Source organism: Mastomys coucha, unplaced genomic scaffold (genome assembly GCF_008632895.1).
Source record: "Mastomys coucha isolate ucsf_1 unplaced genomic scaffold, UCSF_Mcou_1 pScaffold9, whole genome shotgun sequence".
Classification (NCBI taxonomy): Eukaryota; Metazoa; Chordata; class Mammalia; order Rodentia; family Muridae; genus Mastomys; species Mastomys coucha.
Genome location: NW_022196915.1, coordinates 106,181,270 through 106,209,251, shown reverse-complemented (window position 1 = coordinate 106,209,251; position 27,982 = coordinate 106,181,270). Strand labels below are relative to the sequence as shown.

At 50.1% G+C, this 27,982-nt stretch overlaps 2 protein-coding genes across 6 annotated transcripts in view; one reads left to right on the top strand and one right to left on the bottom strand.

Moving 5' to 3' along the window:
• Window positions 1-15,787, top strand: part of Stk24 (serine/threonine kinase 24) — a 99,729-nt gene extending 83,942 nt beyond the window's left edge. The window contains exons 6-11 of the mRNA XM_031362797.1: window positions 4,364-4,549; window positions 6,581-6,726; window positions 7,090-7,213; window positions 7,876-7,944; window positions 9,226-9,362; window positions 12,647-15,787. Coding sequence (XP_031218657.1) covers window positions 4,364-4,549; window positions 6,581-6,726; window positions 7,090-7,213; window positions 7,876-7,944; window positions 9,226-9,362; window positions 12,647-12,683 — 699 coding nt within the window. The 3' untranslated portion in view covers window positions 12,684-15,787. The remainder of the gene's footprint in view (window positions 1-4,363; window positions 4,550-6,580; window positions 6,727-7,089; window positions 7,214-7,875; window positions 7,945-9,225; window positions 9,363-12,646) is intronic.
• A 395-nt stretch (window positions 15,788-16,182) lies between these two features.
• The window catches only part of Farp1 (FERM, ARH/RhoGEF and pleckstrin domain protein 1), a 241,672-nt gene continuing 229,872 nt past the window's right edge, over window positions 16,183-27,982 (bottom strand). For all 5 annotated transcript variants that reach the window (XM_031362792.1, XM_031362791.1, XM_031362796.1 and 2 more), the window contains exons 19-27: window positions 27,124-27,254; window positions 24,693-24,761; window positions 24,456-24,545; window positions 23,809-23,891; window positions 23,617-23,729; window positions 23,004-23,170; window positions 20,218-20,325; window positions 19,173-19,324; window positions 16,183-17,649 (exon numbers count right to left, since the gene is read on the bottom strand). In XM_031362792.1, the coding sequence (XP_031218652.1) occupies window positions 17,568-17,649; window positions 19,173-19,324; window positions 20,218-20,325; window positions 23,004-23,170; window positions 23,617-23,729; window positions 23,809-23,891; window positions 24,456-24,545; window positions 24,693-24,761; window positions 27,124-27,254 (995 nt within the window). In that variant the 3' untranslated portion in view covers window positions 16,183-17,567. The remainder of the gene's footprint in view (window positions 17,650-19,172; window positions 19,325-20,217; window positions 20,326-23,003; window positions 23,171-23,616; window positions 23,730-23,808; window positions 23,892-24,455; window positions 24,546-24,692; window positions 24,762-27,123; window positions 27,255-27,982) is intronic.

Here is a 27,982-nt window from a genome sequence, read left to right as displayed (position 1 = left end):
AAATGGCCCAACTGTCTGCTCAGGTCAGAGGCCTATGTACAATAAACATGGTCATCGGAGAGAATTGACCTTCCTGAGCACCAGACTTTCAAAGCAGAAAATATTTAACTCAGAAATGTGTACGGGCTGAACACTGGTTTTTCTTGCCTTTTTTCCATTTACTTGTTTATTTGTTCATTCATTCATTTATTTATTTGTTATGTGTCTGTGTGAATTGTGCATAGACACTCTGCAAGGCTAGAGGCTTCATATCCCCAGAGATGGCGTTAGGCAGTTGTGAGCTACCTGACATGGGCACTGGGAACCAAACTCGGATTCTTGGCAGAGCAGTGTGTGCTCTTAAATGCTGAGCTATCTATCTCTCCAGCCCCTCAAAACAAAACAAACCCTAAATTAGTCTTGCTTTGTAGCTAAGGCTGGACAGTCTGACACACTGGTGATCTCCTGTCTCAGCCTTCAAGTGTTAGGATTACAAATGTGTGTTAGAATACGTGTCTTGTCTTTCCTTTCTTTCTTGGACCCTCCTGTGAGTAGTAGATTTCTGGCCTCATTAAATGGTGTGTGAAGCATAGGATAACTTTTTAAAAAATATTTATTTATTTATTTATTTATTTATTTATTTATTTATTTATTTATTTATTATAAATGAGTACACTATAGCTGTCTTCAGATGCACCAGAAGAGGGCACCAGATTTCTTTATGGGTGGTTGTGAGCCACCATGTGGTTGCTGGGATTTGAACTCATGACCTTCGGAAGAGCAGACAGTGCTCTTATCCGCTGAGCCATCTCACCAGCCCTAGGATAACTCTTTTGCGGAATTTTGGGTACTACTGTAAGGTATATGTCATGTGGTGTGTCCCTGTGGGTGAGGATACAGGTATCCCTCATTCTGGCTCACAGAGAAACTGGTGGTGTGGTGGACTGGGTAGGAACTCTGGCCCTGTCATCCAGCATACTTTAGGTTAGTGAGGCCTGGTCTCTGCGTTTGTTGCCTGGTGGTTCCTTGTCTTCTGGAAAGTGGATCACCTCCATGGCTACTTCTAGTCTGAAGCCCAGTCTTCTCTTGGCCTTTTACCTGAGTTCTGTCACGGAGGAAGACCGGGTCCACTGTTTTCTGTTTGGATTTGTGTCTGGATTTTGGTAGGAGATAGACTAGGATCCAGGTTCTTACGCTCTACTGGTCATTCTCTTCCGGATGTTAGAGCAAGTTAGCTTGTCAGCCATGGCCCCTTACTGCTTGGGGCTCTGGCCGCCCAATTCTCTTGTACCCAGGGCAGCTCACTTTCTTGTTTCTCAGAGAGCTCTCCTGACCTCCCTGCCATACCAGATACCTCTCTGAAGTGGATCCTTGGTGTAGTTCAGCTTTCGTTGTTTTGAACAGGGACTGTCCCCATCCCTCACCTGACTCATCCGAACCCTCAGGTGCCACATTTCCTAAGTGTAGCCGTAGAGAAGCAGGTATGTGTGTTGGGGTTTGGTATCTGAGCTGTTTGGAGAGGCATCCTCTGTCTTCCTGGTCTCCCATTTGTTGGGGTGCATTCTGTTTAAACATGTTTGGGTGTTTCATGGCTTCGGATCACATACCAAATGGCTTGGTGTCCAGGATGTGCCAGCTCCATATCTAGGTTTGTCAGTGGGCATTAGAGGCAGACAAAGACTGCACAGGTCCCTTCATAAGTCCTGGGGGTAAGCAGCTCAGCCAAGCTAGAACTAGAGGGGTGTGGGAATGCTGGGCGTTTGAGAGTTCACTGCCACACACCTCTCACCTGGGTGGGTTCAAATATTTCATGGTTTGGTTTAGACGGGCACCATTAGAGAGCCCAGTCTGGTCTTGAACTTTCGTTTCCTCTTGCCATCCATAGCTGGGGTTACAGTGGTCTGCCACTATTCCTGGTTGGGTTCAGGATGTTCCAAAGTTGCTTGGCAGGCCAGGGCTGTCACTCAGTGTAGGTGGGACTGAGTAAGCAGGGCCAGTTCCTTGCAGGATTGCCGCCTCCAGGTGTAGTCAGAGCACAGCTAACCTGAGGCCTTGTAACTGGGTATGCTGAGCAGGCCTGTGAAGTCTAGAGATCTGGGTGCAGAGCCATTGCCAGAGGTCCACTGGTGCATGGTGGGATGTGCTGTGCCTGAGAGCATGGAGTAGGTGCCGGCAGTCATGAGGACGGCAGAGGGAGCACATGAGAGTCAGGCCTGCCTCAGTCCTCCTCCTCTTCCTGTGCGACTTTCTTCTTCCTCTTGCCACCTTCATGGCTGTGACTGGGGCATGGTGGCGGGGATTTCTGGTGCTCACAAGGTTTCAAGAGAATGGCAAGCGAGGGTACTCCAGGTAACGGCCAGAAATTGTCCTGGTCCCATGGGCCTCTGCATAGGCCTCTCTCACTCACCCCCTGTGCTGTAAGGCCTAGACTGGTGGTGCCACTCTCCACCCTGTCCCCACGTCCTCTTGGCCGCTCTCCACCCTGTCCCCACATCCTCTTGGCCGTGTTTTGTCATGTTTCACTGGGTTGAGCTCCCGACAGCCCTGCTTGCTGTAAAAGTTGCCCTGACGCTTGTGTTTCTTTCATACAGTGAACATTTAAGGAACGTACAGTGCACAGAGGTGACAAGCACAGGGACTTGGGCAGTTGGAGAGGAGAGCAGGGCTGTCCTAGTGCAGAGTCTGTCAGAGTCTACAGAACCTTAGTCTGGGGACACACTGAGAGAGAAACACATCAGGTGTCTGGGGTGCTTAGTGAGGGCTTTAGTCCTGAGATAACTACAGTAACTACAGGCAGCTTGGGGAGGATGGGGTTAATTCACCTTAAAATGTCTAGCCCCTCATGAAGTCGGATCAGGACTGTAGCAGAACCATGGGGGGATCCCACTTGCTGGCTGGTTCTTCCTGGCTGGCCTAGTTTGCTTTCCTCTCACACCAGGACCACCTGTCCAGGAGTGGTGGCTCCACCCACAATGGTCTGGGCCCTTCCACATCAGTCATTAATCCGGGGGAAAAATGCCTCATAGGCTCGCCTACAAGTCAGTGTGATGGGGCATGTTCTCCATTGAGGTTCTCCTTCCAGTTTGTCAAGTTGATAGAAATCCAACCAGGGCAAAGGGACATGACACACAGAATAAGGACTTGAGATGTCATTCTTAAAGGTACTGGGGAAATTGGCAATAGAGACTGTTATTGATTAAAGGACTTTGGGCAGCCTAGCCATCATTTGGGACATGAGGACTTTGGATCCTAATTCAGATAAAGCAGCTGTGGGAAGTTTTATGGTTTTAACACAGTTGGAAAGGCTCAGGTATTACATGATATTAAATAATTGTAGATACTCCTTGATAAACTCACTGGAAGTTTAAAGTACCCTTTTTGTTTTTTACTCACTCTGGTAGCAGTGCTGCCTAGAATGTGGGCCAGCACATGGCCTGGGAAAGCTCCAAGCTAGAAGCTCCCTTTCTACTACTGGTATTGCTAATTTTAGTGTCAGGATGTAGATGGACTCTATTTGAGTGGCATGTTGAAGTACTGGGGGTGGGGCTGGCAGGTGTCAAGATAGCCTCTGTCTGTCTGTCTGTCTGTCTTTGAGGCAAGATCCTGCTGTATAGATCTAGTATTTTGTTGTGTATATAGCTTGAGCTAGCCTCAAATGTGTGGTAATCCTCCTGCCTCTGCCTCTTGAGTGCTGTACAAGTCACAATACTTAAACTCTGAATGGAAGTGAGAGCAACAATTACTGTTGTGTGCTGTATGCATGATTATATCAGTGTGGTCCATGTCTGTGTGTTTGACCATTTTATAATAAACATTCTCTACCGTTGACAGAGCATTTGCCTAGAGTGAGCCCCTCGGTTCAGTTCCCGGCACTGCAAACGCCATCAAACAAAACAAAAATGCTTTAGGTTCTGGGCGCAGCGGTAATGTCGTCCCTTCGCAGGACTAAGGGAAAGCTGTTTGTCTAGTGTTGTAAGACCCCGATTATGGACTCTGACCCTGATTATGTACTGCTGTTTGAGACCAGGGGCCCACTAGGTCTGAACTGCAGTGTGGTACCAGGTACTGCTCCAGGGGTGAGGTTCCTCCTGTTCACGTGCTCCTGTTACTGTTGCTGCTTCCGGAAAGACTCCAGGAGCACACCCGACACAGGCCTGCTGCCTACCGCAGAGGTGGCCAGTCTGGATCACTGCTGTAGCAAGTTTGTATTTGTATGGAGCATTTGCTACGTAAAATCTGTCCTCTTGTTTCCTGTGTTAAGTCTATGCCATGGGCTTGCCATGGGCTTGTGTTTCCTGAGGTTGAAGCACGTGTATTGCCCCTCCCTCACGTTTGTCTGAATGTGCTCTTGTTACATTTTTTTAAGATGCTTTTGTCCTTGCAGGCAGACATCTGGTCCCTTGGCATCACAGCAATAGAGCTGGCCAAAGGAGAGCCACCACATTCTGAGCTGCATCCCATGAAGGTGTTATTCCTCATCCCAAAGAACAACCCTCCCACGCTGGAAGGGAACTACAGCAAACCCCTCAAGGAGTTCGTGGAGGCCTGCCTCAACAAGGAGCCCAGCTTTGTGAGTGCACACTTCCTGGAGTCTCAACTTGGTCTGGATGTCTTCTGTTGGGGTTGTGCTAGCTGCTGTCTCCAGCCATCTCCCTGATCTCTCCAGTCTTGGCAGATAAATTCAGTACCCACCCACCCACCCGCCTTCTTTCCTTCCTTCCTTCCTTCTTCCCTCCCTCCCTCCCTCCCTCCTTCCCTCCCTCCCTCCCTCCCTTTCTTCTATATTTCCTTTTTACCTTCGTTCATTCGTTTGTTTGTTTATTTGTTTTGAGACAGGGTTTCTCTGTGAAGCCCTGGCTTTCCTAATTACGGATGCTCACTCTTTGTTGCCATTGTCATCCTCTTGCCTTTTAGGGATTTAAGATGTAATTATTTTACCTTAGATTTTCTAGCATCTCCGTACCTCATTGAGCCTGAAGAATATTCTACTTAGTATTGTAAGTAGGATCATCAATTTTTAATATTTATAGAGAAAGATCAGGCTGTACAACTAGAAAGCTACTTCAGCAATGGCAGGGGGTAGACTCAAAATAAAGGAAGCAAATACTTAGCTAGGAAACAGACACACAGGGTGCACATGAGCCACCCACCCCCGCCGCCCCGCCCCCACCTCTTCTCTCTGTGCTTAGTGGTGCCAAAGCCTGTGACCTTAACCACTGCGAGCTCTCCTCATTGTTCTCTGAGAACTGGGGCTTTTCTTTGAAGGCAGTCTGTGTGTAGCACTCCACGCCCTAGCTTTGGTTTGGGTTTCTTTGAGCAGACTTAGCTGTGCCAAGGGCTTCACTGAACCTGAAGAATACTCATGGAGGGTCCTCATTAGCTCTTGTCTGAAAATGGTGAGAAAAGATGAATTCCACAGGAGCATCATATGGTTCCCAACAGGAGCCCATTCTGGCAAAGGGGTTAAAAAGGATGGGCAACACTGTGTCAGCTCTACCAGGGGATGCAGGTTGAGGCCAGCGGGTCAGCCTTTGGTTACTAGGTCAGGTATCAGGTGGTGGTGGGTGTGGTCTTTCACGGCAGTCCAGGTGTTTGTTATATCATGGTGCCGTACGGTGTCGTGGAAGAGAGACGCAAATGTGTGCACATCTTCTAAGCATGTGCAGTACTGTTTATTCCCACCCTCGGCTCCTCTACCTTAGGGCTTACCCCTGGACCTGCAGACGTGAAGGCTGCAAAGTTGAGAACACTTGGGATGTTTGGAATTTCACAGCCAAAAGATGGGGGCGTTGGCGGGGTGGGGGTGGGGCTTTGAGGCAACCTGGGCTTTCTGAGATTTCTGTTAGAAGAAACTGCTGTTCTTGACTCTTTGGAGCAAGTGACACAGTGGTGTACCTGGCTGGCATCTCTGTGAATTTGCTCTCTGTCCCTCGTTGGGCCACTCTGTGTCTTGGGGAGCTTTTTGCCTGTAGATGGGGAAGCTGCTGGCTTCAACTCTCTAGGCTATTTGGTTGGAGCTGTGCCATGCTGGATGGGGATCAAGCTCACAGTCCTAGTCACCAGCTTGGGGATAGCCTCATGGACCTACTTTTCTAAGGTGGGAGTGCTGGTGACTGAGGGAACACAAGCAGGAGCCAGGAGCCAGTCAGGTCTCTCCTGACTCCTGCCCCAACCTCTTCTTAGATGAGTCAGATCCATGAACTCACTATAGGAGATCATAAAGAATGTGTGTTTCCCTTAACCACCACTTATCATAAGAAACAAAGTGAAAAACAGATGAGCTCTCTCAGACAGTACCCATGAAGTTCTTTGTGCAGTTCTTTGCAGGAGTTCTCTTGCTTTGCTTTGCTGCTCCTCCGGGGGATGCTTCAGGCTTTGTTGGAAACTCCCATTTTCCCTGTGCTGCATACTTGGGCACGGGTATGATGATTTCTCCAGCAAGCCTGGGCAAGGAGCAGGCTCAGAAGCAGAACCCAGGGCTGCTCTGTGGTGCAGTTGTCTGGCATTTTAACCCAGAAGTCTTGTCTGTTCAAATGGGACAGAGTGGGATGAAGGAGAACCTTCATCTCGTGATGATTATTTTGACACGTGTGTTTTCTAGAGACCGACCGCTAAGGAATTATTGAAGCACAAATTCATAATCCGCAATGCAAAGAAGACATCCTACTTGACTGAGCTCATCGACAGGTACAAGAGGTGGAAGGCAGAGCAGAGCCACGAGGACTCCAGCTCGGAAGACTCTGATGTGTAAGCTGCTCTGTTGGGTTCTCCATGCCTGTAGCCGTGCTGGGCCCTGCTGCTCTGGGGGGTGAGCTTTTGTGTGTGTAGCTGTGGCCAGGGTGAGGGTGGGAGAGCAAAAGAGAGGATACGCTTAGAGCCATGGCCAGAGGAGGAACCTTCAGAGACACTGAGGCCCCAAAAAGACTAATAGTGAAGTAGCAGGTGGATCCTTAGGCGTGGCGTGGCTGCTCTGTGCAGGAGGCAGCAGGGGCAGTGGTGGCGGCGGCGGCGGTGGTGGCGGCGGTGGTGGTAGGGTCATTCCTCTGGGCAGTGCAGCCCCTGGCTTGGCCTGTGTTGGTTGGTGAACTTGGTGGAAATTTCTGTTCCAAGGGAGACAGATGGCCAGGCGTCGGGAGGCAGTGACTCTGGGGACTGGATCTTTACAATCCGGGAGAAAGATCCCAAGAATCTGGAGAACGGGACTCTTCAGCCCTCAGATTTGGAAAGAAATAAGGTACCACATACCCACCAGCCAGTGGCACTGGGGAATCCGTTCACCATGAGCCTGCTGTGAGAGCAAACAAGGTGCCCTTGAGCAGCTCCTCCATGGCATTTGCCCTTAGGGAATTGGCCCATTAAAGAAAGTGTGTTCTGTCTGGCCATCTGAGGACTAGGATGCGGGCCTGAGTGTGGGTGCTCAGCGCTGAATTGTTTGCCTTCACCTTGTGTGTAACACTGGGTCCTCCTGACCCTCGGCCACATGGTGGACCAGTATGTTCCTTTTGGCACTTAGTATAGACTTCATGTCGATGAGGTGGTTTTCCACTTAGATTAGTTTGTCAGTGTGACTGTACAGGCAGGAGGAGCTGATTAGTTCAGAGAGTGGGGTTGGGTTTCTCCCTGTGGCCATATGGAGTACCTGGCTTCAGCTTTCTAGGGTTTCATCAGCAAAACGTGCAGAACCTGTGTCTGTGCCTAGGGGAGCTCACGCCTGGCATCTTGCAGTGGGTTCCCAGCTACATGGGTGGGGCCCCTTTCGAGAGAGTCTCACTCAGAGATAGTGAACAGAGGTTGTTTCCTCAGGGGGAGGCTGGAGACTCTAGTCATCCTTGGTAGAATTCTTGCCTACTGAAGTGTTGCCTGTTTCTAACGCCCCCTTTTCTTTCCTTCCCCAAGATGAAAGATATCCCAAAGAGGCCTTTCTCTCAGTGTTTATCCACAATCATTTCTCCTCTGTTTGCGGAGGTAAGATCCCTGGCTGCCATTCTTGGGTGGAGAGAAAGGGAGGAAGAGGGGACCAGAGCTGTCCTTCTGTGGGTGGCTGTCAGTACAAGTTAGGGACATTAAAACCATGGTGACCGTTGGCCCTGGACCCTGCCTTCCACAAGGTAGGCAGGTGACTAGGGAAAAGTGTGTAGGTTATTACTGAACTTAAACTGTTAAAATCATTCCCCAGTAGCCACCTCAAATCCTCTGGAAATGAGATAATATTCTGGAAGTTGTAGAGAACCAAAGGGGGAAGAAATCTCCTTTTTTTGTTTTGCTTTCCCAGTGTGCCCTGCGGTTAGGGTGAGAACTAGAGTTGGGTGTTCAGTGCCCTTTGGATAATCATTGGAGCTCAGCAAACATGAGTGACATAGAGCTCATTGAGTTTAGCAAAGTCGAGGAGAAATGGAGGGCCCTGCTTCTCCTGTCTTGTCTTTGCTTCTGCTTTGAGACACCTAGGTGTGGGTCAGGTCAGAGGCAGGTGAGTGACAGATTTCAGAGTAGTCTTCAAATCCTGTGCTGGGAGTGTCAGGGAGTGCTCTGCATCTGTGGCCCTCCCTGCCTTGGCCAGTCCCTCCATGTGTCCCAAAGAGATAGGACAAAGAAACTACTGTACTTAGGTTAGCACCCTGTGGGACCAAAGCTGAGAACTTTCTAAAATGTTTGTTAACACATGGAAGCGGGAGATTCTGGACTATTCCACGCTTATGGGTACACTCAGGAAAAAGATTTGAAGTTGGTCTTCATGCCTGGGAGGTGACTTAAGTCACAGTTATGACTCATAAGAGCAGAGGAGGTTATTGCGGAGTCCCAGGGCACGGGGTTTATGTGAGTACATTTGACACCCCAAAGGCTATGTGCCTGACGTTTATACCCAGCCCATAACTATCAGGAGCAAAGCTTTGGTGACCCACACTATAGCTGCCGAGTGACACCAGAGTTGTATGTGGTAGGCACTGATGACACTTTTAGGAGTGAGTAGAAGACTGCACAAGGAAGAGAAAGCCACGTGTTCAGCATTGTGTGTGTGTGAAGGTGTGCACTTTCTTGCCTGTGTTCTGGTCTGGAGGAGTCACCCTGTTTGTACTGTTCACAAAGACAGAAGATGAGGACGCAGAGTGACTCATGAGCCACAAAGCTCATGCCTGGGCCCTTGTCAGCCTGGCATGGTGGTGTTGGCAGGGCCTGTTTGTCTCTTCCTGGAGTGATTGCTGCCCAGGTCTGTGCCATATATGACACTGCTCTTGTGTGCCTTTCCAGCTGAAAGAGAAGAGCCAGGCATGCGGAGGGAACTTGGGGTCAATAGAAGAGCTGCGGGGAGCCATCTACTTGGCAGAGGAAGCCTGTCCTGGGATCTCTGACACCATGGTGGCTCAGCTTGTGCAGCGGCTGCAGAGGTAACTGGCTCCAGGCTGGGGCTGGGTTGTAGGAGGGGAGCCTGGCACGTGGTGCTGGCACGGCCTCTTGGACTAGGAACTGTCCCAGGCTGCAGCTTGGTATATCTCTTGGGTTTTTCATTCTTGTTCTGTTTGTTGTCTCTTGGGCCATGGGCTTACAGTAAAGCCCCCGAGGGAGAAGGCTTGTTCCGAATTGTACAAATGGGAGACCTGAGCCTGGAAAGGACACAGCCCTTGCCAAAGAAATGCAAGATGCCATAAAACACCTACATGCACAGTAGACTGAGCAGAGAGAGCCTCAGTCACACCAAGACCATGTTCAGATACCAGAGGCTTTGGTGTAGTGGATTCAGAACCATCCTTAGAGCCTCGCCTCGAAGCCTGTGCTCTGGCGTCTGGGAGCTAACTCCTGTCTCTGCCTGGTGGCTTTAGCCACAGAGCCTCTATGTAGAATAGACATTACTGTTTGGGATAAGAAATAAAGATGGTTTGCTTTTTGGCCCCTGTCTTGAGGCCATTGAAGGAGAACCAATATCTTTTTAAGATTGCCCTGATTTGAATCTTAAAGGCAGTAACATGTTCCAGTGTAAAGGAAAATACAGCTCAATCTGTGTGCTCATCTGAGCAGATCTCTGATTTCCCCAACTTGGGATAACTTTGTATTTCCTCATAGTGGCATCTGATTTTCATTTAAAAAGAGGTTTGTCACAAGCAAAACAGAACCACACCCAGAAACAGTGTCTGTTTATTATCTTGGCTTCTGTTTTCTGCTTGGCATATTAAGGTGTCACTTTTTCTGTGGTGTGTGTGCATTCATGTGTGTACACTTCTGCCCTCTTTGAATCCAAGGATCCAAGGGAATCAGGCCTGCCTACAGTAAGCACCTCTGACCTGCTGCCCGCCCTCCCCTTGTAAAGCCTTCTGTGTTGGCTGCCTGTCTTAGCCTCAGTGTAGCTGGGCTGCAGGTCCACCACACAGCTTTTGTCACCTTCAGGAGTTTTGCATGTGGTCTGGGTTGCCTGACGGATGAGTGGTTGGTAAGTGTGACTTGATTTCTCCAGTAGCTCAGGCACAAGTGGTATGATGTATGTACACCTAGTTGATCCTTTCTTGTTTCTGGATCTGTCCCCTGCCGAGGCACCTAATCTCCAGCTCGAGTAGAAATGTGATAGGAGCCACATGAAGAATTTCACTTATTTTATTTTAAAAATATTTTATTATTATTGGGAGAGTACATGTCCCATGGTACATATATGGTAGTCATCTCTCTCTCTCTCCCTTTCTTTGGGTTCAGGGAACAGGATTGTGCTGCCAGGCTCACACAGCAAGCACCTTTACCTGTTGGCCCCAAATGTGAAGATTTTGGATATTTGGATCTTAACATTGAAAGTGCCTTGCCTGCCTGTCTGTCTGTCTGTCTCTCTCTCTCTGTGTGTGTGTGTGTGTGTGTGTGTGTGTGTGTGTGTGTGTGTATAAATTTTTGTGGTCCTGGGGATTTATTTCTTGGTCTGGAGCATGCTAGGCAAGTATTCTACCACTGAGCTGAGTCACCCAGCCTTCTCACAGATGGAATTTTAAATTTTGTAGAAACTATATCAAGAACAGAAAGAGGAGCAAGCAAAATTAATTCTAATAAGACTTTGATAATTTCCTGTCTCAACTTATAATCGGTATAAACAGTTATCCAGTAGGGTATTTTACATTGTTTTCCTTAGTATTAAACCTTTGAAGTAGTAGGTCTTTGTATTAGTCATCCTTGTCAATTCAAACCCAGATGCCAAGTACACACTCACAGCCTTTTGTGCCGAGTGGACCCTCCTACGGCACCTGGTGACTAAGTGGTGGGGCCCTGGTCTGGTCTCTGCAAACATGGCTGTGGCTTTGCATTTCCCCTGGGTTCCAGCAGCAGCCGGGGACGATGCTCAGCCCGTGCCGGTCCCTTCGGCTTCTTCCCAGGCTGCTCCCAGGTGAGCTGTATTGGATGATCTCTTCAGGAGTCACTTCTGTCTGAAGCATTTTCAGGGCGTCTCTGTCTTAGCCTGAATTGTGTTTGGGATCCTCAGAGAGCACAGCTCATCCACTCAGAAGCAGCTCCACGCATAATGAGTCGATTGTAGTTCTTGACATTTGAGTCCTGGATGCTGTGGCTCAAGTGTGCTGCTCAGAGGATCTTACAGCCCCTTTGATTATGTTCAGTTTACGGCAAGGCAACTCTGGGTGCAGTGTTGGAGGTGAGTTTCTTTAAATATGACCTTGGGCTCAATGCTCATACCATGTAGCTAGCATTCAGAAGCAAGACAGTGTAGAACTATTTTTTGAAAGCAAGAAATAACATAGTCCTGTGGTTGTGACGTTGCTTCTGATGTTATGTACAAGGTGTTCACGCAGACACGTGGACCCTCCTTTGGGCTGTGTTTTTGAATACCGCTTCCAAGTAGCTCATGTGGGCTGCAGCCATATATTGCTGCCCCCAAAAGTTGCTGAGCTTGGACTCAACCTAGCATGGATATGTCCCTGAGCTCTTGCTGTGTCCTTGGTCACCACCAGTTTTCAAAAATAGATCCAGGGCTGGAGAGGGCTCAGAGGGTAAAGTGCTTTCTGTATAAGCAGGAAGACCTGAGTGTAGGTCCCAACACCCACACAAAGGCTGTGTGGTGGCACATGTGTGTCATCCCGGCATGGGCTAGGAGTGGTGATTCTGTGGAGATGTGGGTAGGTCCTGGAGGGTTGCTGGCCAGCCAGCCAGCCAGAATGGCAAGTCCTACACGGTACGAGACACTGCCTGGAAGGTAAGGTAGAAGATAAGAGGACCACCCCCAGAGTCAGCCTGTGCCCGGTGCTCACATGGTTGTGCACACTCATATGTACACATGCAGACTCCACATACAACACACACACACACACCACAATCACAAAGCAGGGTGGTCCTAGGTGTGAATTGCTGTCTCCATGACCCCTCTGACCCAGAGTCAGCCTCTGCCCGGTGCTCACATGGTTGTGCACAGTCATATGTACACATGCAGACTCCATATACAACACACACACACACACCCCTCAATCACAAAGCAAGGTGGTCCGAGGTGTGAATTGCTGTCTCCATGACCCCTCGCACCCAGGGAGGCTGCAATGGCTCTGTTTCCGTGAACTGTTTTCTAGTTAAATCCAGAGTTTTCCCAGCCATTATAAACTCTCGTATAACAGATCTGCTAACCTGCTCACTGTTTTCCTGGGGTGTTGTTTCCGTTCTCCCAGGCAGCGAGGCTTACTGATCTTTTTTTCCCTAGGTATTCTCTGAGTGGCGGAGGAGCCTCAGCGCACTGAAGGCCCATGGCGCTCGGGTTGGTTTTTCCTTTCTTCTTCATCTTCCTTCTTTTTAAAAGTCAACGAGAGCCTTTGCCGACTCTGCGAAGAGGTGTCACGGAGGGGCCCGCCCGCCCTCCTGCAGCGCCGGCACCTGTCCAGGGACAGCCTCATCGTGCCACAGCCAGATGGAGTCTTTCCAATAGGGTGGGGGAGGGTCTTCTCCTTCAAGCGATTATTTTATTTTTTTATCGTTTTTAATTTTAATCATAGTGCACATATTCAAAGAAAGTATCTTTAAACACAAAAAACCCTGAAATGTATATTTGGATTGTTTTAAGGCAATTGAAGACACGCAACCTCAGGTATCCCGCTTTATATTGATAGCTCCTCCCCCCGGGAGACGGAGAGTCGCTCTGGTGGATCAGTGTACAGATTGTATATAGCGTCATTTTTACGGAAACTCTTTTGGCGTGCATAAGGATCACTGTGTACACATTGGCCAAGTGCTTCTGTAGATAATGTCTGTGGAGTAAATATTTGACAGGCCAGAACTTGAGTCTATTGCCTTGCCTTTATTACATGTAAATTTTGAATCTTGTGACCAGTGACTTGGATTTTATTTTGTATTTACAGGGTCTGTCATTAATAATAATTAATCCCACTCCCCTCATGGAACACTCCCATTTGTATCTCAACAGATGCGGATTTCCCTCTCGTTCACCCTACGTCCTTTTTTGGTACACTTAGAAGTTTTCCTTTTCCATCAATGGTACTGTTTCTTAGTATTTTCAATTGGAACATATCTTGTCTCACAGAGCTTTAAATTATTCTCTTAAGTTTCTTCTGGATGAAGCGCTCTCATCTAACCTATGTCGGGTTGTGCCTCTGCGTCTGTTCTGTACCAGATGTTCTGTCCAGCATCTTTCCATCATCTTTGCCACCTCAAAGCGTCTGAATGCTTACACAAATAAATTTTATAACTCACTCATTTTGCATACTGTTCTTGAAACGTGGCTCCTCGGAACAGATGGGGCCTCTGCTCTGCACATGTGCTTGGTTGAGGAAGCGTGTGTATGTCGAGACATGTTGAAAGGCTCCAGGGGAAAGTGCTCAGATGTCAAAAAGCCAAATGTCCAGGTTATCTCCCTATGCAATTTGTGTGATTGATCCCTGAGTTATGGCCGATGTTGCGGGTTTGTGGAACTGCTGAAGCTCTTGCTGGTGGCTCGGAAGGGCGGTTTTGGTTCTGCTCGAGGGGCTGGGTCTGCTGGTTCTGCCACTCATGGTCCTGTCAGCCAAGCGCTCTGTTCTTTTCTGTTGCCGAGCATCCTCCAGTTCTCAGAGCAGGTCTTGCTGGTCTCACTCAGATGGGTGTGGTGTTTGTTAATGCTGATTACTGTCCTCCTGTTGCAGTGCTAGGTCTTAAGAAAGGGTTTCTGGAGTAGGAACTTAGGGTGAACTTGGTGACATCAGCTTGGCCTTATGCTGGTGTGTAGTGTTACAGGAAGGTAGGCCAAGGCAAGATGTGCCAGGCGTGAGACAATTGCTTAGATTTCTTAAGTGGGGTCTAGGTTTTTAGACTATTAAATTGTGATAGTCTGTTAGTAGTAGTAGACTTTGGCTGGAGTAATAATTTCATCCAAGGATACATTTTGGTTAGGGGAGGTAGAGACAATTTCTTTTTTTAATTGAGTCTATGGGTCATGTGTGCAGTTCCCTCAAAGATGAGAAGAGGGTATGAGATTCCTCTCTTGGGAACTGTAGTTAGAGGTGAGCTGCCCTGTGGGTGCTGGGAACTGAATCTGGGTGTTCTGTAAGAACAGCCTGTGTTCTTAACTGCTGAGCCATCACTCTGGCCCCAGTACAGTGTTATTTTATACCAAGTATGTTACCTGGAACAATAGTTTGAGAATATTTCATGTTTCAAGAATACTCTGCCTTGGGGTACTGTGTGTTTTTTCTTGTATGAGGCTTGATGTATATACCAAAGGTCACTGCAGGAAAGTCACCGAATGAACTTGTTCTGCAGAGTGCTGTTGACTTGAATAGTGTCCCTGAGGGCCACACGCATTTCTAGTGGAGAGAGCTCATCAGTTTCACAAGTGCGTAGTGATACAGTAGTAAAGCCAATTATTGTCTTTTCTCTTTCCAGTGCTGGTACACGAACCAGGACTTGTGTGTGCTGGGTCATTGCTTTCCTGGGCTTCCCCGCAATCCCCTGCCATCTGTCTTTAACAGTGTAACAGTTGTGGCTGAGCGGCTGAGAGGACTAGATGCTAACTAAGCATGAGCTTACCAACGAGAACATAGGCCAGTCGCCTGTACTCAGTAGACCACAAGGCACGGGTTCCCATCTCCTGTGAAAGCCACAGGTGGTTCTTGGGGAATTTGTTGGAAACCTGGCTGCAGATGTGGGGTTGACAGTTTTAAAAGTGGATTGCCTTGTTACATAGTCTCCTCTGTGTTGTTACACTGTAGCACAAAATAAACTAGATGTTCTATGGACGTTTTGTTTAGCTTGGCAAGCTGTATTCATGTGTTCACTTCTAGTCCTTTATTCAGAACAGGGCCTATCTCAGAACAACGCTGGTACACATTTCACATCACAGGCTACTGTGGGTGAACTCAGCATCACCCAGAAGTCCCTCCACAGCGTACTGTTCACAGCTCACAGCAACCATGCCACCAGTCTGGGAAAATGAGCGCCTCGGAGAGCGGCGAGGCAGGCGGAGCTCTGGCTCACAGGCAGGTTGTGCTTTGGGTCGTCCATGTTGGCCCTCCTGAGTACTAAGATTTCAGGTGTTCCCCACATGTTGGGTCAATGATGGCTTTTTCCTGCTGTTGCTGTGCCAGTAGATAACAGCCTGTGATGTGGAAGCAACACCTGTGCAGAGGGAGACGGTGGGTTCCTTCCTAGCAGCCGGGCTTGCTTCTTGAGCTCCTTGATATGGTTCCTGGTTCTGGATGTGGTGTTTTATACTATTCTTTGGCAAAACCTGTAATCGTATATGCATTATATTTCTTTAAAAACCTGGCTTCTGTGTTTCTGCTACGAAATATGGCAATGAAGGTGGATTCCTGAGCACGCATACTGTCGTGCAAGGTCAATAAAGCTCTGGAAAGCTGTTGCTGTGTCTTGTGGGGTCTGTCAGAGTCCATCTCTTCCAGCAGCTCTGCTGTACACTCTGTGCAGCTGTACTGGGAGGCCGAAGTGCCAGTCACTTGGGGAGAACTTGTACTTACACTGCAGAAGAAAGAAGTCATCTCGTGTCTAGCCCTGAGAGAATTTGGTGACTCGGGGAGCCTGTTCCCACCACTGTTGGGTGCCTGGTGATTGGGTCCCCCGACATGATTCGTGGCATTGTCTGGGGAACACCAAGAACTGTCCACCCTTCTCACTCGGTGTGCCCGCCTTTACTCATCAGTATGCAACAATGTTGCATTTCCTCAGAGACTGTGCCCCTTCCCATCCACCCAGTACCACTTTCTGCCCCCACACAAAGAGAAGACACACTGGTGGTTTTGCCTCAGACTGGTATGTGCTGGATCATGGTGTGAGGTATTTTTATTCCCTTTTGTTAGTATTTAGAACCATCTGGTACATTGTAAGGCAAATGATTGACACATCTTACTCCTTATCCATGTGATTCTGACACCAGCCGCAACCCCTCAATGTTGATAGGTCTGTTTTCAGGTAAGAAGTCCCTTGCTGGGGTGTAGGGCACAGGGAGAGGGGACTGCTGACCTGGCCAACTTGCATTATAGAGGGCTCTATGCATGAAGGGAATGGCAGCCACCCAGCTGCCCTAGAGAACAGGCAAACATTTTTCCTCTGGGAGACTCAGGTAGTGTTTGGCAGCCAGGTCCCCCAGAGGAGTGTGTCCAGGATGTGGGCTATCATCCTGTCTGTACCCCATGCCCAGAAGGAATGAGTATAAAAAGAGAGAGACTTGGAGACAGGCACAATAGATACTACTAGAGAATGTGCAGGTTCAAAACAAACCACGGCCTTGCGGGGAATTGGGGCCAATCACGGGGGCTGGGACTACGTACCATTGCCATACGGTGCTTCCTCAAGAAGTTCACTCAGCGCCCCACAATGTAACAGCACAAATGGCCCCGGTCAACAACTTACAGCTTCTCATGCTTGTGAAACAGACAGCAAAACATCACGGCGTAGGAGCCCCCACTGTTCACGCCACGCACAGGGCGGTGACGCCCACGTATTGCACTGGGTATCTGCTTCTCCACAGAAAACAACCCCACTACATTTTGTAAATAGGAATCACAAACAGTTTGGTCAACTTCCACCAAGGAAGTGGGTGTGGCGACCAGGGTCTGGCTGGAGCCGGCCCCTTTAGTGGAACGGAGCACTCCACAAATTGCTTATTTGGGAAAAGTGAGTCCTATGAATGTCCTATTATAAAAGTAGAAAGACTGGAAAAAAAATGAAATCCAAAATGATCTCATTTACTTAAGACTGCGCCGTGTGTTGTGTGTTGTGAACACTGGAAGAATCCGTTTGGAAAACAGCAGTCTGCAGGTGAAAAGAAGCTCGCTCTCCGAGTCCTCTCTGACACGGTGAACGGATGTGCGGCCCTGCGCTGGCTGCGCCGCAGGGCGAGACTGTCATTTGGCACTCTTGATGACAATGTGTCAATAATGGCACAAACTAAAGCGCCCCTGGAGAATGGCACGACAAGTCCTCCCACCCCCTAGGCCTGGAGGGAAAGGCAGTCCAAAGAGATTAGTACTGGAAAAGACAGTGTTTGGAGATAGGCCTGTGAAGGGAGGTGGGCGAGAACCACCGCAGATTGTCAATGTGTTCGCACAGGTGTGGATTTCGCTAGGCTTCGTTATCTCCTCCAGGAAGGCAGCCGTAGCTGTGGGCATGTCCAGCCGTCAGTACAGGTGAGATTCTTTGTGACTCAAGATGTGGGCCCGGGAGGATGAGCTGGTGGCACTCCTGATCACTTCCATCCACCTACAGTGACGGGAGGAAGGGATAGAGGCACTGGGTGACTGTGCATGCCCATACCAAAGACAAATGGAAGAGCAGAGCGAGGGTCCCTGTAATGATTCGGGGGGTGGGGGCTGACGATGTTTGGGAACCCTCAGCACATTTCACACATGGCAGGCAGTTCCCAGAACCATGCTGTCCCACTTGATGGGCCCATCTTGTACATTTGTAAGAAAGCAGGCAGCACTGGATCTGGAACAGGCTGGGTCTGCACACTGCTAACACCAGCTCCCAGTATGGGGACATGTTCAGGATCTTTTCTAGATCTTTGAGGATCTTGACCAGTGGTCCCTTTTTTTTTTTTTTTTTTTAATTTTTACAGACAGGGTTTCTCGGTGTAGCCCTGGCTGTCCTGGAACTCACTCTGTAGACCACACTGGCCTTGAACTACAAAATCTGCCTGTCTCTGCCTCCCAAGTATTGGAATTAAAGGCATTCTCCACCACTGTCTCGCTTAGATATTTTCTTTATTTACATTTCAAATGTTCTCCCCTTTCCTGCTTTCCCCTCTGGGAAAAAAACCAAAAAAACAAAACTCTATTCCCTGTCCGCTCTCCCCCCTTCCACTCACCAACCCACCCTCTCCCCTACACTGGGGCATAAAGCCTTCACAGGACCAAGAGCCTAACTTTCCTATTTTTGTTGCTATTTCATAACTAATTTTAGTAGTTATCATACTGTAAATATCTGAACTTTCTGACAAATCTTAGGCGACCCCCTGTGCAGGGGTTGAGACCCCTAAGTTGAGAACCGCTGATCTGGGCTGAGAATTGCCACCGTTGGGCTCATTTGTGAGAAGTTTGGATTAGGGTTTACTGGCTGGTTTCATGGTTTCATGGATATTTGATAGGGAGGGATTGTTTCTAATTGGCCTGTTGATCTTGAAATGCTTTGGGTCATCAAGCCGTCATCCTGACAAGTAGGCCAGAAGAGAATTTGCTCACTGGGGGGGCTAGGGGTCAGAGGACGTGGTGGTGGGGTTGCTGGCATGTTGAGGCCTCTTGTTACTACAGTCCAGTGACCTTGGTCATCTTGTGCTATGGGATACATTTCCCCAAAGTCCTGTTTCCCCCTTGGAGTGTAAATTTCATGGACGGCTTTAAGTCAGAGTTCACACCTGAAAACCCGGCAGCCTATTTCCCTCCTGACTCTGACCAGTCTGACACTTGGCTTGCTGTCTTGGTGTGGTGGCTAGCTAGAATCAGCCTTTCGGTTCATTATGGGAACTAGTGCCCTTGCCTCCCCCTTATGTGTATCTGCTGCAGCTTCCTGGTATAATGTGCACATGGTAGAGGACCAAGCATGGTGGCATGTGCTAACCTTACGTGGTAAGAGCTAACATCTCTACAACGCCACACTGTGGGGCTAGGAGTACGGAGCAGACCTACAGAATGCACACCAATTACTCCGGAGAGACAAGCCCTGATGTCAGGACGGGGACCATGGTTTTGCAGGTGGACTGTGCACACGTGGGCAGGGGCACCTACCTTTCAAATGTGTATTCGCTTTCAGCCCTGAAGTAATACACGTGGGACTTGAAATGCAGCTTGAATACGTAGTCTTTGTGGATGTTCTCAGACTCCGAGGGAATGGTGAGTGAGTAGCCCAGCAGAGGCAGGCTGGCAAGGGGGTGACTGTCCTGTAACAGGGTACAGAGTGGGCTTGGAGGAAGTGGTCAGTGGCGTTGGGTAGGGTTGCTGTTCTAGTCCAGGAATCCTGCTCAGGACTAGGTTGGACCTGAGGAAGCCAATCATGGCCAGTGTGCTGTGGTCCCTCCTGGACTCCTCCCTTAAGGGCCAGTCCACTAGAGCAAGTCGGTATCTGGCTAGGAGGCCACCCCTGAGACCCCTGGTGTCCCTGCCCCCTGCATAGGGGAGTCACCAAGTTCTGCCTTCCTGAGTCTTGACTCAGAGGGGCCAAACTACTTCCCACCACTTTAGCGTGATGGCCAAGCAGAAGTGTACTTTAACCTTCCTTTTCTTTTTATAAAGCTCTTCTCCCCTCCCAGCTGTGGCTGCCTTCCATGGCGGCCAGTCTTCTCCCTTCTCCCAGGAAGCTGTGGGATGGATAGCTTGCCCACCCCGGTATTTTCCTTTTAGATGCTATACATTGTTCTCCAGCTCCCATTTGTCCATTCTGTCCCTGAGCATCTGTTTGTGTCTACTCAATTCAACGACACCAAGAGGGGACTCCCAAGACTGGTGCTGACATGTCTTTCTTGCCTTTTATTTCCTCAGTTGGCAGAGTAAAAAGCTCGTTTTCGCCCCCTGCCCACAAGACAGCATCGCGTCACCCCCTTCCCTTGCAGGCCAGTAGCTAGTAAGGCGGCTCATCCTTGAGTAACTGGATGTCAGTGTTCACTTAGAGCCAAAACTCTCCGGTGAACATGGCTGGTCCTGTAACCCTGCATTTCCCAACATTGGATTCTTTACCTGTCAGGTGTTGCAAGCTCTGGCTCAGGGAGGCATTCCCCTGTACTTGAGCAGGGGTACTTCAGGTTAGGGCCAGCTGCCGTGTGTAGGGGACACTTACCTGGTGAGATTTGTAGAAGAACAGGCAGAAGTTGGTGAACACCACCCACAGCTTCTGCCAGCCATTGCTGTTCTTGAACTTTCTCAGCAAGTTCCCAGAGAGCTGGTTCTGAAAGACAAGTGGGGTGAGGTGGGGTGGAGAGGGATAGGAAGTGGTCAGAAACACGGATCAAAGACAAGCTGGGGAGTCGGGACCAACAGGTCCATGGCATTCACTGAATCTCAAGAGACTGGGAGCCTCTGTGGGTGGGTCCAGAGTCCCTAGCGCTAAGCATGGGTTTCCCATAACAGACATTATTCATTTTACATGGAGAGGTCATCAGGCTGTATGATGAATTCCTGTCACAAGTTAATTCTTGCCCTCGCACAGGTATGAGTGCTTACTACAGTCACCCTTGAGTGTGACATTATTATGGAGATAGGTGGTCAGTAATACTAGGGCTGGGCAGGGCCCTCCGTCCTATGTGAGTATCGTTCTTTCAATGACACCTTTTAACACCAGAAGCAGAGGTTAGCGTTGGGTGTCTGGGACCAGGGATAGCCAGCCAGCGAGCTGGAAAGGGCACAGAGTGTCCCTACAAGGAAGGGGACCTGAACTAAGAATGGCATTCTTCTTTTCCTTGGAAGATCTGGGTCTATCAGCACAGACCTCTGGAGTGGCTCGTTGCTGCCACCTAGTGGGAAAGTCTAGAAGCCACTCTCCCAGCCAGGGCTTCAGAGCATGCTTGTGGAGTTCCTGCAAACATGAATCCTTGCTAAGGACACAGCACAGACATCACATCAGCTCCAGACAGACAGTGAAGAGCTCCGTCCACCCTCCTGACAAGCTGACCTTCCACTCCATTGGCAAGTGCCATGAGCAGAGATCACGGAAAGAAAGCAGGAGGTGTACAGTAGTGAAGGCTAACCGATGCCACCTAGCGGTTCACTGAAAATGGCTAGGTTGGCGTCTCTGCTACCTCACAGTTCAGCATCCCAGGCTGAGCTCTGCAGCACATTCTGTTCATGAAGAAGGCCTGAAGTGGGTTCCCAAACGGCCTAGGTAACTCAGGCTCTAGGGGACGCAACGCCCCCTTGGCTACACGCGCATGTAACCCCACCCCCTGCTGAGAGAAAAGCTTTAAGATACTTCTAAGTCTGTTTTCCTACATTTTGTAAGTGCTGGTGTCAGGAAGGCCCTACAGGGTGGACATGTTCAGGAGTTCCTGCTCAGACTGATGGGAGATGGCAAAGTGAGCTGAGAAGAGCCTGAAGATGTCCGCCCATCTGGCTGCCACTACCTGCCTGCAGGGGGGACAGGGAATTCTGGGTAGTGGCAAGCCTCGTTGCCCCTGAGACAGACCCCTAATAAACCCTTCTGTCCAGCCCTCCTTTCAGAACTCTCCCTAAACAACATCTTTCGTCTGTCATTACGTCCCCTGTCACCAATCCTAGCGAAGCTCGTAGTGTCTGGCTTGTCACTTGTCACTGCACTCTGCCTCTTAAAGCTGAGCCCACATTCGTGTGGGTGGTTAAAAGTGAGGCATCTAGGAAGTGACGCCAAGAGAACTTCTTCTAGGCAGCATCACGTGGCCAGCAGCCTCAGCTACGTCTGGGAGTGCTGCCTCGCCCAGGATGGCCCCCTCAGGATGGTTCCCCCAGGATGGTCCTCCTCTCTACTGTGACATGCCTCACCTGGGATGCCCTCACAACACAGGCCAAGATAAAGGGCGCCATGGCGCAAGGGCAGTAAGCAGGCAGCCTCTCGCTGGGCAGGGCTTGGAAATATGATTACAGGCACCAAGGCTAGACACGCGCAGGAAAGGGAGTGTGTGGGAGTGCTAGGGCTGAGGCCCCTTGGAAATGTCTTCAGGACACAGCTGTAGTAGGAACTGTGAAGGCCACTTGCAGAACACAATTCCAAGACTCTTGAGATGTATTTTAAAGAACTTGTGTGTATATCTCCGATCTCTTTAGGTCAAAGAACCAGCAAACAAACTACTTTTGTCCTTGGCTCAGTCTTTCATGTGACATTATGTGGCCCAGGCAAGTCAAGAATTAGAACTCTGTACGTTTTAAAGAATGGATGGAGTTTTTTTCTGCAGAAGCCCCTCTCCCCACAGGGCCAGAGTTGGAGGCACTGAAGACAGAAGGCACGAGCAGCCACACACCAGCAGGTCCTGTTGGCAACTCGACAAGAGATAGCTCTGCTGTCCCCATGTTTGCCGGGCTATGCAATGGCTACTTTGAAGTGAGATTTAGAAAGGTCTAGAAGCTGTGTATAGTAATCCAGTGGAAGGCTCACCTCCAAAGCAACTTTTCAGGCACTAGCTGCTAGCCCATCTGGAGACGCCTGCCCTGGGGGTCCCTTCTTGGGATGTGTCCTGTGAACTGTAACCATGCCCTGCTAGAACACCTCATCCACTTCCAGACCTGGCTACCCCTGGGTACCTGGTTCCACAAGTGCCACGGTGTGTGTGGCTGTTGGTTGGGTATGAGCTGCACTGCTATACAGGAGCAGAATCTGCCCTCAGCCAACTCCACGGAAAGAAAAGACTATGTGGAGAACAAAGGAAGTGAGGAGGCTCCCAGGCGGCAGGAAGCCAGATGGGGTGGGATCTGCACGGCAGTTACATAGGAGAGAGCCAGCTTGCCCCAGCTGTAGGATGGCTACAGCTCCTATCCCCTTAGGCTAGCTCGTGTGTGCCTGCTGATCACATAATGGCGCTCTCAGTGGCTGGGCACAGAGGACCCTCGGTATGCGCAAGGCTGGAGGTGAAAGCTAGCTTAGGAGGCCATGTTTCCTACCTCCACAGCAATGCTGAAGTCCACCATGGAGACACTGGTGCTGCGATGCCAGCACACGTGCACCATTGTGTTGCCACGGTGAGGGGCCTGGCGCTCCAGCGAGGTCCGAGAGGCGCTCAGGTCATCCTCTGACTCCTGGTCAGCCGCTGTGGCTTCATCCGGGGACTCTGCAGGAGGTTATCAAGGGCAGTACTGGTGTTTCTCTCCCCTAAGACCAGCCTGGAGTGCTGGCAAGGCTGCGGGTAGAGACTCCCAGTGTGGTCCCCCAAGGGGGCCCAGTGAGTAGGGTTCTAATGAGGCCTCCAGGAGAGAGCATCCTCCCCAGATCCTCTGCCCTGGCTGGGAATCCTTCCTGTCTGTAGACGCTGGGCCTGTGGCATGCTTCCCCTCTCTGTGAATATCGGCTAATGTGGAGCAATGTTGGCTTGGAGGAGATCACACCCTGGTCCCTCTCATTCTCAGGACAAGTTAAGTTTATTAACCTTTAACATTGATCCCTGAAGCATGGATAGGAGGCCTCTCTGCTAGGGGTTCTGACTGTGTATATGGTGTGCCCTCCCTGCCTCGGGACAGACCTTGGGCACTACACCGAGGACACACCCACATCACTTACTGCTGTCAGGGGGGCTGCTGGCAAGGAGCTCGGGGGTGGGTCCATTGCTTTTCTCTGCCAGGTCAATGGCCATCTGGATGTCCTCCATCCATTTCTCCATCTCTGACCGGGAACTGAGGACAGAGATGGCATCAGCTTGTCAGACCACAGCCAGTCAAAGGCAAACAGTAAGAGGTTGGATTTAGGAGTTACCTGGCGGCCACAATGATGGATTGCCGCTGGCCCCGCAGGGTCAGGCAGTGGGGCACACCCCACTCCTCCTCGCTCTCCTCGATCTGTGGAAGGGAGAGTTTATCAAGTCACTGCCGGGCAGCAAGTCAGGCACCTGGTGCATTTGTGGACACTCACCAAACTGGCTACCAGACCACGAAAGGCAGAACTGAGAGGGGACTCAGGCCCCAGAGGAGCCATTTCCATAGTCAGGGAGCACACCCTAAGGCAAAACTCAGAAAGGCCAAGGGACACACTGCACTAACTCCTTTTGACAGCTCATATACTTCTTCTCCACCTTGTGAGAAGGTTAACATAAGCCAGGTCTTATGCAGAGGCAGGTGCCCTGTGGATACCTGATGATCAGGATACAGTGTGGGGCCTGCCTACCATCTACCTTGGTGAGGAAAATTGGCTTTGTCCTCACCAAATGGGAAGCTAGGGCCAGCCAAGAGATAAAGAGAGGCAAGCTCACACCGTACAGCCCATGCTAACTCTCCCCAGATTCTACACAGACCATCCTGGGTTTCACATGCGCAGACGAGGTAGTGTCTCCAGGGTCCTCATTGCTAGTGGACCCTGAAGGATCTGCTCTTCACAAAGGCGGTATGCCCACACCGGACACTTACCGTCATGCCATAGAGCGGGAGCTGTCCGTGGACTTTAAACTGATTAGATGCCGTCAGCCCCCGGCTGGTATACAGCAAGACATCGTTGAACTAGAGGTACAAGCAGAAGTGTGTGGGCCAAATGGGTCCCTCTTACCTCCCAGGTCCTCCCAAGGGAGTGGATGAGAGCTAGCCTCAGGATTTTTCTTGCCCACTGGTTCTGGGACTGTCAAGGACAAAGCAGCTTGCCCCACTCACCAGGAAGAACATGCGCTGTTGAAGCCCCTTCCCGGAGAGCTTGCTGAGGCTGCCCAGGCGGATGAATTCCTGCAGAGCAGACATAAGCTCGGCTTACTAAGAGGGCGACAGTCTCCGTGGTGCCTGGATTCTGGCCTCCTGAGCCCTCCCCCGTCCCGTGACAGTACAGCACTGAACAGTGATCACTGTGTGTATGTGCGCTTGCTGCTGGCTTCCAGCCTCCTTGCTGTCAGGTCATGGCTAAGTGCCATCTTTCCTGCCCAGGATCCTTTGAGGCAGACGGCCAGGGGACAGGGAAGATGGTACTGAAGGTGGAGCACTCTTCCCCAGGATCAACGGCTGCGGCTGTTAGGGTCCGGTAGCTGTTGAGTATGAATGAGCAAGGGCAAAAGAATCCGAGGAACTCTGCCGCTAGAGCCATGCTTTCCCTGAGCTCCAGATTGCCAAGGGCTGCTGTCTCAGAGGGGCAGGCACAGCAAACAAAGTGGTGTGTGTTTTTAAAGGGGGGGGGGGTCCTTTCTTTTTTCTTTGTTTCTTTCTTTTTTTTTTTTTAAGACAAAGGTTTCACCACATAGCCCTGGCTGGTCTAGAACTTGTTACATAGACCACCTGGTCCTAACTCTTAAGTTCCACCTGCCTCTGCCTCCCAAATGCTGGAATTAAGGTGAGCGCTGCCATGGCTGGCCCCCAACTCCTGAGCTTAACTAATCCTTCTCCCTCAGTCTCCAGAGTATTTGGAATTATAGCCATGGACCAGTGTCTAGTAAAATGCACATAAGATCTACCACTCGCAACAACCACTGTCGACTTCAGTGTTGCCCGACCAGAAGCCACCCTCTCTCACAGCCTCTCATCCCTTTCTGTTTTACACAGACGATTGTGATCAGTTCAGGGAGGCAGCTTGGTGAGCCAGTGACTGCATTCGTAAGGCAGCACTGAACCTTCCAGGGACATGCCAGTTCCAACCTCACAAGTAGACAGTCTCCGTGTGCTGAGCAGGTGGTATGTGTCTGACACATCTATGTTCCTATTAGCTCCTGAAGTTCAGTGTTAGTCCCATGTCCAGACAGATGAACAAAATGATTAAGAAACTTGCCCAAGAGCATCTGGCTGGCTCAGGGGTGACAGAGCCAGCACCTGGCAAACCTTGTAAGGCTGGGCTGTGTGGCTGCTGCTCCAGGAGAGATGGCTACCCTGAGCTACCTGAGGCTCAGAGCAAGGCTGTGACTGCTGTGGGGTAGGCTGGGCTCAGAGCATGGCTCCTGAAGCCTCCAAACAGACCTGATGCAACATCCAAGGTGATCCTAACAAGCCTGAGCTGCTTTAGTCTTAGAGCGTAGGGCACTAATGTGGAGAATCCCACTTCAACAGGCAAGCAGGCCCAGACTGTTTGGGTCTGGGTTAGGTATAGCCACATATCCAAGGCTTCTCCCATGGGTCTCGAGTCACATGGATTAGAAGTTTCCTGGGCAAGGGCTAGGGGAACCTCTGTGGTAGAGTGCTCACTGTGCAAGCACAAGGACCTGAGTTTGAATCTTAGCATCCATGTAAAACAGGGAGGCATGGTGGCGTGCACCTGTGATCCCAGCGCTGGGGAGCTGGGGCCAGGAGACTCTCTGGGGCTTGGTGGTCATCCAGCCTAGCCTACACACACACACACACACACACACACACACAGAGTTGCCATGGTGAGTAATCTTAGTACTCAGGTGGAGGAGGCAGGAGGACCAAGAGTTTGAGAACAGCCTGGGCTAGGGATCAGAGGCTGAGCATGTCCAGGACTGGCTGGGGCAGGGTATGAATACAGCCATCCATCCTATAGGGAGATCAGGTGAGATGTGATAAATAAGTGAAAAATTATGTCTCCTGGATGACCATCCCCTGCCCCCCCCCCACCTCTGAAGCGTAACAGAACAAACATGGTGTTTTTCCTATTTCCCTGTTCCCACTGGGCTGGAGAGAATGTGCAGCATTAGACACACGACGTCTGAGTGTGTGTCCGACACGGTGCCAGCAGGACGAGGGTGCTAACAGTGCAACCGAGTGCAGCTCATTCACAACCATTCATCCCATAGAGCTCGTTATCGTGTGTGTGTGTGTGTGTGTGTGTGTGTGTGTGTGTGTGACCATCTCGGACCACAAGTATGCATGCATGGTATCCCAGTCTCAGACCCTAACCCTAATCATCACTATTGCTGGCATTTTTCCACCTAAATAAGTTTAAAAAAAAAAAAAAGAAAGCTGTCTTTGCTGTGTTGGAGGAGGGGTCTGGGAGGGCGGGACATAAATAACTAATCAGGAGGCTGGAGCTAACCGACTATGCTAGCACATACTAGGCATTCCCATGCTCTTCCACGTGGTGGGAGGAGACCATAGCAGCGCTCTGGAGCCCCGACGCCCTCTCTGATGTTACCCGACACCTTGTGCCTACCCTTCCTGGGATCACAAGATTGTCAATGCCAATCAGATCTTTCTTGAGCTCATGCAGCTTCTGGAAATTCTCCATCTTGATCATGGTACCATGAAGCTGTGCCACCATCTCTGTGATCTCTGCCAGTGCAGCTGAGAAAGGGAAAGAGGCTGCAGCTTAGCACAGACAGGATTGACCGTCCAGCACTCAGGATGAGCTTACCCCAGGATGCTTTGTCTCAGCCAGTGAGATGCCCCAGGCCGGCTCCATCCTCAGACACTACCCAGTTTGGTCCAAAACACATTTACTGGGCATCCAGTGCTCAGCAGGATGGGAGGAGGATAAGAGGGGACAAAGAGTATCTTAGCCTCATGATGCTGAGGCATAGAGGGACCTAGGGGCAGCCTCTTGGTCTTGGTACCCTAGTGTCTGATCAGCGAGGCCACCTCATGTCTTAATAGGTAACACTCATTAAAGCCCATTTAACTTTAAGGACAAATGAGCCCCACTAGTGACTAGAGAGAAACAATGCAAATTGGCCAGGCTTGCAGAGGGGTCCCCGCCCTTGTGAGTGACTCGCTCAAAGATGGGAGGGACCTTTAGCTGCCTCATCCTGGCATAGCTGACTGGTAATGCCAGTGGTGTGAGACGATATGGGAGAGAGAGCGGCATAAACTCAAGGGTCAGGCAGACATCTTCCCAACCCCCAGTAGGCCTGAGGTGGGAGTCCTGACTACAAGGAGAGGGTGTGTGCTAAAGGGGAAGAAAAACAAGTGTTCTATATACCAGCATCACCTTCCCATAGGAAGATCAGGATGTAACCATCACACAATGGAACCCTGGGATGCTATCTTAGATGGTCCACAGAGACCCCCAGTGG